The sequence below is a fragment of the Melanaphis sacchari genome, unplaced genomic scaffold, assembly GCF_002803265.2.
Source record: "Melanaphis sacchari strain LSU unplaced genomic scaffold, SCAv2.0 Contig141_pilon_pilon, whole genome shotgun sequence".
Lineage (NCBI taxonomy): Eukaryota > Metazoa > Arthropoda > Insecta > Hemiptera > Aphididae > Melanaphis > Melanaphis sacchari.
Window position 1 is genome coordinate 1,707,835 of NW_020270600.1, and position 10,200 is coordinate 1,718,034.

Below are 10,200 nucleotides of genomic sequence, written 5' to 3' on the forward strand. Positions count from 1 at the left end.
CTCGAGTAACGACGCGCAGTCGTAGGACTAGTTGGAAATATGTCGAATGAGATAATTTATCTTAAAGCCGTCGGTACACCTTCTGCGAATATATCTATATATTATCTGTATTATATCTATAGTAATGGATTCGGAAGAACAATTTATGAGGAAGTAGATGTGGGCAGTGGTGGTAATGTGAAAACATTACTCGTATCATCGAGTTTGGGAATAAAGTTGTGGTGGAAGAAGAAAGGAAAAACTAACTTTGAAGAATAAATCGTTTTTGTATAATACTCGTAATATAGCGATGATGACGAGGGCGTGTCGTTGTCGTCATATACCAACGAATAAAGATAGTATCAGACCATAATACTATAGAAACAGACGGTGTATTTTTGAGCCGGGGGAAATTAAAATATGCATTTAATGAGACCGTGCCGTGATTGACTGACCTCGGTGCAGTTTTTTCACGTCATTATGTAGACGTAAATGCATATTTTTATATATTTAGTAAATGCATACGTTTCACGACAAGTTACAATCAAAAATGCAAAAATAACCAACGGTAATCATCGTTCGCAACACACCATGTACCGGGTGCTCGTGGTAACTGACACGTCTTCCGAATGGGTAGAAATCTATCGCCAGCAGTCATCTACACCGCACATTATAATAATATTATGACTTACATACTATTCGTGCAAACGAAATATGTTTAAATTATAGTCACCCCAGGGACGAACTCACGGGGGAGGGTAATGAGGGTATCGCTTTTGATTTGTTTTGTCTATTGACAGAGCAAAAATAAATATATATATATGTATATAATATATATATATTTATAAATATTTATTTAATATAGGTTAATGAGTTAATTAATAACGATAATGTGTTATAATAATATAGGTTGTAATTATATGATGAACTGATGAAAGCATATTTGCCGCCATATTGTCAAGACGATTATTTACAAATAACTTACCCTATGATATTACCCTTTTATACACGATTAATGGTGTATACTATTATTATAATAATTATTAATTATAGCACCTACTGTCAAATGCAAGAATATGGTGTTTTTTTTGTTGTTGTTGTAACCATAGGCGGATATTTGATTGAATTTTAGGGGGACGGGCTTAAATCTTTCTTTGCATTGTTGCAAAATAAGTACCGATTTAATACTTTGAAAAATGTTCAATAATTATTGGGGGGCTAAGCCCCTCAAGCACCTCCTAATCACCGTCTATGGTTATAACGCATCTTTCACACCTACCAAAAACGCTGAGCACGTCACTGCGTCACCCGGTAATATATCATTATCTAAACCTGTATAATATAAATATAATATATTACTATAAAGATTTTTGATAGTATCGCGAACGTCACCAGCAGACAAAAACCCGTGTTCCCCGTATTTGGCGCGAACGACTCCGCCGCCCTCGTTATCAGCGCGTTATCGTTATCAGACGACGTTGCAGTCTTCGGGGCGTTTGCCATCGGTGACGGGCTTGCTACCGCAGGCCGCCCGTCAGGTCGCGTGGCTGAGCATGGTCGCGTGGCTGGTGACGACCGAGTTGTGACGCCTGCAAGACGTGCTGTTGACATGCGTCAGGTTGATGTCCTGGATGGTGGACTCGACGGTGACCGGGCCGGACCGGGCGAACGGGCAGCAGCAGAACAGGTACCGGTTGAAGTGTTTGCGAAACACGCCGCTGATGAAGTACAGCGCCACGGGGTTCACGCAAGAGTTGATGAAGCTCAGGCAGAAGCCGACGATGCGGAACGCGTGCCAGTAGTCGTCGTACTCATCGCGCGAGTCCGGGTTGAAGTGGAACCACACCATGAACACGTGGTACGGAAGGAAGCTGATCATAAATATGACGACGAACGACAGCACCATCTTGGCCACCTTCTTCCGGGCCCGGATCTGGCCGGACTGGCCGGCGTACTGCAGCTCGCCGGGCATGTTGCGCGTGGACACCATCAGGTGGTGGGCCATCAACAGGTAGAAGCACCCGATCACGAACAGCGGAACCACGTAGTACGCGAGCAGCTTGAACATGACCATGCCCCGTGCGTAACCGCTGCCCAGCTCCATTGGAAACGGGTAACAGAACTCGATGGTCATGTTCGTAAAGGGTATTGGTTCGGTGGCCAGGTGCGAGAACGTGGCCGACGGCGTGGCCAGAACCACGGCCAGTATCCATATGGCTACGGCCGTCATCAAGGTGAACGGCTTCGACGACACGTGCCGTCGTATGGGGTTCACAATGGCGCAGTATCTAAACGACAGAAATATACTTATTCATTATTATTGTTTTAAGACTTTACTTCCTTGAGCGCATATTATTGAAAATAAATCGTTATTATTGACGTGGTCCTTGGTCGACCTAATCGTCATGGTAAAAAACACATCATATAAATACCTACGTTTATAAAAGCAATAGGCGATTCATTCGATCGCTCAACACGAAAACTCGAAAATGTCTTGACTTACGAAGATGAAATGTGGCAGGAAGTAGCTTATATAGGTATAGGTAGGAGACGTCGATTATGAAAGGATATTGCGAAATTCACATTTTAAAGAGTGGCTCACTCAGGGATTTATCGGATCATGAAAAACGATTATCATTTGGTCTATAAAAGATAGTCATCGATTATTGAAACCAAAATGGTTATCATAATTGGATACATTTTAGACTCGTAATTTATATTCGGTCTAAGCTATCCATTTAACACGTAGACTCGATAAATATAATTTTGTCTGCATTTTATTTTTGGAAATGTTACGTTTAATAGAAAAACAAATAATTAAAATATTTTAACTGTTCTTGCGGACAATTGAAACTTAAAAAATCTTTGCTTTTATATTCAGTTATACATACAAAAGAAATTATGCTCAAGATTTTTTCACGGGCAACGCCGGTTAATTCGACTTGTAATAAGTAATTTCTTTTTTATTGACTTGTAAGTTGTGTGTTACTTTCAAAGTCATATTTAGAACAAATTAATAGGGTTTGTTTATAATACAAATTAAAATTTAATTTTACTGCACAAATTCTAAATTTCTATTTTTTTAAATTTTTTTTTTTTTTAAACGGTTGATTACTTTTTCAGAACCGACACGCATATTGTTATATACATGAGCCTAATGCTAAATCAGTTAGTCTATCTTCAAAAGTAACATTTCGCAAATGGTATTCAATTTTTTTTAAAGAAAAAAATGTCTTTTTGGGCTTTGCTGCGGTTAATAACGGTAAAGCCATCAAAACTTTTTATAAAAATGATATGTTTGGACAAAAAGTTTTGGCTACAGTTGGAATATACTTGAAGTACTTTGGAAAGCTGTTCTGGTATGTGTTTATTAGACTCATTTATTTAAGAATATTCTAATATAAGTTCTATACTTTTAGTATATTCCAAAATCAATGATTTGACTACTTTCTTATTCAAAGATTTAACTCAATTATTAATGAATCCAAATTTAACAAATCTAAGAACAAATTAAAACCACTATTCAAAGCGTTTGCATTGTTTGTAGTATTACTTATGCTACATTTTGACTAATTAAACTCAAAACAAGAACAAACTGTATCAACTGCTCGCGCAAAACATAATTAATATTATTATCTGTACTAACTTTGTCTTCTGTATATGAGTACCTAACGCATAAAGTTAATTGTTTACCGTGTGAAATAACTATAGAAAATGTTGTGGCTGGTTTAAACCCTTAAACTCTCTCCCCACTAATGGTGTGATCTTGTTACCTTTGGTAACGCAGATGAAAATAAACATTTAGAAATTTTTATTAGAAATTATTATTTAAGTGAATATAATATGTAAAGTTATCGCATTCACATAGTGAAACCACTCATTATATGAATTGGATATCCAGATAGTGAAATTCGTCCAGACTGCGAATTTTGATGAAAATACATTATATGGATATCAATTTCATGAAATAGACAATACCAATAATGTGTACTTTTTTTATTATTAGAAAACAATTATTTTTGTGGATTACTTATAAATTATATACATATTTTAATTTATTTTTCATAAGAAAATAAAAATATGGAATATAATATAGTATTATTATATTATATAATTGTATATTACGATTATTATTATTAACGACAATGTTGCCTATGGAGTGTTATTATAAAATATTATCCTTGTTATTTATTTTTGCACGACAAATTATTATGATTTATGACATACGCCCTAGACCAGTGTAGAAAATCTATGTCACGGGTGTCACTCTGTAACACGCGTCCATTATTTCAGTGATACGCCAATTCAAATATAATTCATAATTTTTGCTTCACTTTTCAAAAAAATTATAATCCCAGAATTAATTCATTAGCTAGAAAATGAAGCAACAGGTTTCTTATTAAAAACTAGTTTTTGTAATTATCAAATCATATTTCTTAAAACATTTGTTGTTTTAGTGTTTAAAATTATGTGTTTATATTAATATGTTATAGTAAATAGTAAGTACTGTAAAGTTTAAATATAACAGAAAATAAAATCCTTTTTACATGTTAAATTAATTACTATTTAAGCAGAAAAAAAGATTTGATAAGTTTTTGAAAGACGAGACAAATAAAATCAAACCAATATCTTTTATTTCACACGCAGTTATCAAAAGGTTCGCCATTCCTCTCCTACACACTTTTAAAGTCAGAGAAGTAATGAGAGATCTAATCAGACAGGATTTTGCAAGCATGGATGGCTGAAAACGAAGTTCTAAAAATTGAAGTATCTGATTAAATATTGTTTGATTCCAAAAAAATAGTTAATTTTATTGAACAATTGGACGTAACCTTTATAAAGCTTTATTTAGAAATGATCCAAAAATTGGACCAACAACAGAAGAAGATCTCGAACATACATCTCAGATAAAGGAAATTAAAAACGCTCAATTGTCTACAGCATTTGTAAAATTGAAGTGAGATTACTATTATCGGGGATTGCTGAAAATAATAAAATTATTTGCCAATTATGCGATTCAAGTAAGTTAATATAAATTCAACGTGAACGTGAACATGAAAGTCAAATAGAAGCTGCTGATAAAATGATCAAGGTAGATAATTGAATACAGTAAAAATGTTCTTTTAGAACTTTATTTAAAATTATTTTTAACTGGGAAACAAAAAAAGAGCAGACGATTTTGAAATTAATCAATGCGTTGTATTCGGAGTACAAAAAGTTGATAGGGGGACCTACAAATCGGCCAAATATAATTTATGTGATTAAGAAACAAAAACAAAAAAGATTGCTTAAGCTTAGAGCAAAATATGATTTACTTAAAGGATAGTTCAATAGTGTTTGAAAAAATCAAAAATTTAATTTGTCTCTACTCTCTAATGATCAAGTTGATAAAAATGTCGAATTTTCAGTGCCAGAAATAATTAAAAAAATGTCAAGAAGGCAAGGATTTTATTTTTGTTTTGTTCGTGTTTAGCCAAAACTCCTTGCTAATTAAGTCAGAGTGCATGTTTTAAAAATAATATACTATGTAAATACTAAATAGTCTATGTCATTATCAATTGCCGTGAAAAAAAATAATAAGGATATTATTTCCTAATAATTATATTTTATAGGTAATACTGCTATTTATAAAATATAATATACAATTATTATACTCGTATACCATAATAATATTATATATTTTTTTTTTTTTCATGAAAAATAAATTAAAATATCATATAATAAATATAATATATGTATAGTGTATGAAAAATAAATAAAAATATAATATTATATAATTTATCGGTAAATAACAAAAATAATCGTTTCATAATAATTACACAAGTACACAATGTAGATATTGTCCATTTCATTAAATGGATTTTCGTCAAATTTCACAATCTGGATATCCAATTCACGAATTGAACGGTTTCACTATGTGGATGAGATAATATTATATACATCAAAATTAAAAGACCAAAAATATTGTTTATCCACATTTCACACCCATTACGAGCATGTTAGCATTATGCAACCAAATTTAATACGGATGTATTCTTTACGGGCTATGAAAAACACAGGGACAACTATAGTGTATACACTATACTTACATATTATTTTATATTAATTACCTATGTACCTAATATATTATTTAGACGTTATCATTGTAAGTTTTAGTTGTTTATAAGCGTTTATGACTGTTATTATAAATAATTTCAATATAAAATTGAATCATAATGGTTGTAAAATAATATTACAGCAAAATTTAGAATTATAATAACTATAATATCAAGTATTTCTATAAAAATAAATTATTATTTGGAACAATTGCACTTATGTTTTCTAGTTTTTCTAAACACATTGTTTTATTTGTTTTAAAATTTTCTTTTTTCTTTTAGTAACGTTTTAACCTTTCATGTTTTATCTTTTAAATTTTATATGTTTGATTCACTATCACTCACTACAATATAATTAACACATATAAAAATTTAATAAAATCAAAACAAATGTATTTACTATGATTGCTACCAAAAAAATAATATAAAATAAAAAAAGAAAAAATAATAAATTCAGAGACTGATTATAAAGTTAATTTATTAAAATATTGTAGGATTGTAAAACTTGATAACCAACAAAAATACATTATACTGAGAAATGTTTTCCCAAATTTTGTGTCAAATGAAAAAAATCAATGGTGTTGGTTATAGAGTATACGCGTTTCAAATTATTATTTTTTTTGTTAACATCAAAGGCTTCAATAACTAGATCATCGTAATATAATTTAACAGCCTATTATATTTATAATATAAATATCTTATTTAATTATATTAAACTTGAATCGATTCATGATTACAAAGGACTTTTAGAAAATAAAGATTCAAGCCCACTAACGGCCGTAAATTTTTTTTTTTCAAAAGTTCGCATCACTGTGGTCTGTGACTTACAGTGAGGTTTAACGAATAAATCAAAAATAGGTCGTGAAACACCTGGATATTTCTCAAGAAGTTCGTTCAGAGTTGAACGACAATTTTTTCACCATTGAATTATTTGATTTTTCAGAGGAAATTGTCAGTCATTACAGATGGCTAGCCACTCTTCTTCTTATCGTGCACACTCGTCCTTTCTTCTCGAAATTCCCGTACCCATTTTATGACATCTATATGCCTGTACAAGTCGACGATGAATTTCAGTGAAAATGACTCTTGGGTGAGAAAACAGATAATACTTCTCACTACACACTTTAAATATTTAGTGATAGAGGTGGTTGGAGTGCACGATGACTTATTCATCGTGAAATCCTTTCACGAACAGAGGTTTTGTTGTACTAAAACAGTTTTGGTCTTTATTTACTTATTACATCCAACCGTAATTCTCAGTAATGCAAACGTTCGAAAAAAAATCCCCTGCGGCTGTGGACAGGCTTATATCTTTATTTCCCAGATCTCGGACGTCTCTAGTACATGAAAGATAATTAAAGCCGTTCTGCATTCATACCGTGATCCATAGGAAAAGAGAATTTAGTTAGAACAAATTAAATACAATAAATACAGTTTCATAAACTTCAAAAAAATTATTTTATATGCCCATGTTTGAGTAATAACTAAAATGAAAACAACATAGTTAGTACGGTACAAACACAAATCATAGTTGTTGTGAGTAAATATTTTGTGATTTTGATTTATCAAAAAAATAATTTATATTTCATACACATGCATTTGTCATTAGTTATTAGACATTCTACTTGTTCGTTTAAAAATATCGTTGAAAATAACTTTACTTAATGATGATATTATTATTTTAAAATTAATGTAATATATACTTTTATTTGGAGGGGAATATATATATTTTACTTTTTAACTATTCTATATTTTATAACAATATATTCCAAATGTGTTAAAAATATAATTAAGGTTTTTTTTATATTATCAATACCTATGTAATCGTTAGAAACAATTATATTTTAAATTTATAATATATTATCAGAAACATAATAAATTTTAAATAGATTTAAATTACAATGAAGTATAAATACAATTTATTGGATAATATGATACAAATCGTATACATCACATTTTTTAATTGTAAAATATACACATGTTCTTGTAAGAACTTAAATTATATTAAATGATAAATTTTATAATATTTTATTTTATTTTCGATTCATGTTAAACGAATCATTACAGTAGATAATTTAAATTCATTTTTATTTAATTTTATCAATTTTTACTTTTAATGTTTAACATATTAAATATAATAAGTTATAATGCTAACAATTTTTTTTTTTTTATAAATTATATTGATTTTATTATATTGTACTATTATAGTATATATTTAATTTTGTAAAAGAGATTTGAACTCGAAATGTTAAAAATAACTGCTATAAATGTTAGCATGCGTTTAAATATTCTAAATTTGAGAGCGGTTTCAGGTCGTCGCAAAAAGTAGTATTTACCTCATTAATTACTTAATTTGAAAATCTAAAATTTGACTATTTACAAATAACATTTTAATCGTATTGACAAATCTAAAACGTCTCTTGCAGCCAAATATCCCCAAAATGTTTATTTATCGTGTTGTTATTTAACAGCAATACATGTCATGTACGTATAAATATGTATATATATATATATATGTAATATAATACATAACCACTTTTTTTCGTTTAAAACCCTTAAAAATTTTGATTTTAATGTCCTATACTCGCCTCTCGGCGCTGAGCGCGGTCAGCGTAAACACGGACACGCCGATGGACACGTCCTTAGTGGCCTCGCTGAGCTTGCATATGAGCTCGCCGTACGGCCACGACTCGACCGTGTACACGGTGGACGTGAACGGGACGCACGTGATGATGACCAGCAGGTCGCCTAGCGCCAGGCTCAGTATGTACGTGTTGGGCACGTTTCGCATGCTCCTGTGCCTGATGAACACCAAAACGAGCGTGCCGTTGCCCAGTACGCCCACGATGAATATCATGGCGAACACCACGGGAACGATGTACGTCTCCGGCCGGTTCGAGTAAGATTCATAAATGTCGTCAGAATTGAGGTTTGTCGAGTTCGTGGGGAAGTCTATGGCTGCCATGACTGCTTTGACCGTGGTCGCTGCCGCCACGACGGGTTCTGTAGCTGAAAAACAAACAGACGAACCAAACGGTAAACATTGACGAAAAGTAAAAATAATAAAAAGGGTAAAAAATGATTTAATAACTAAGACGAACGTTGAGTTGTGCTGCTACAGCAAAGAATTTTATTTTTACTTTTCGGCGGCCCCTGACACTAATGAGAGTGCAAACCAAACCAATTACTTTTTATAGACGTCTATGATGATTTGCATCAAAATAAAAATTTTAATACAAAATAATTTGCACTGCTGCGAGTAGTCGAAAATAGTGTTTGTGTAGTTTTCACTAAAATGAGAATCTATAAAATGCATTTGAATATTTGTTTTCGTCCGTATTATTCTCATCGAGACGTCAAAAGATAATAATATTTTTTTTGAATTTTATAACTACCCTCCGCCTTTTTGTTAGTCATTACTCATCATAAAGTTTGACGACGTAATCGATTGTTTTACGAAATAATCAATACAGTCTGTATCATATTATTATACCTGTACAACCGTTATATTTTATAAACCCACTTTCTGCAGGTCATGTGTAGTGCTTATAAAAACATTTTCTATTCGAGTTTATGGGACAGTTCTTGTATTTATGTATGATATTTTTTATTGGTTAACGGTAAGAATTCAATAGGATCTATCTCATTGAGACGACGTATCATGTCTACAGTATCCCAACCGTTTACGTTTTGTATTTATACAAAACACCATAAGATGTGTTAAAATGCCACAGAAATGTGCAGCTATAGTTTCAGTGGGTCGTTTATTTTAATTACGAATATTACATCAGTTACATTTGTGACTATCCATGCCTATTATACTATGTTGAGTATGACATTCAGTGTGTAACTACATAAGCAACTTTTTGAAGTTGTCAATAATTGTTTAACGAAACTATCCATGTGCAAAAACGTTTTAAGTATGTGGTTGTTGAATTGTTGGACTCGATTGGCACTTGGCTCATTGTTTTACATTTGTGCCTCTTAGAACTTTTCGTTGCGAAGTTTACAGCCAGTGTTACAATTTAACATTTACACACGACTTTAAAATAGCTAATCGACAACGTGGTTCTAACTTTTAAGTAATTAAATTTTTGGGATCTGGTTTTATACTTTTATGCTGCAA

The 10,200-nt window shown here is 31.7% G+C and overlaps 1 protein-coding gene across 1 annotated transcript; it reads right to left on the reverse strand.

Annotated features, from left to right (window-relative positions):
- Positions 1–858: 858 nt before the first annotated feature.
- On the reverse strand, positions 859–9,085 carry LOC112591716 (neuropeptide CCHamide-2 receptor-like; the record flags this gene model as incomplete). Its single annotated transcript, XM_025335623.1, is given in 2 exon segments — positions 859–2,267; positions 8,663–9,085. Coding segments are annotated over 2 exon segments (1,131 nt in total). The 3' UTR covers positions 859–1,513.
- Between the last annotated feature and the right edge of the window lie 1,115 nt (positions 9,086–10,200).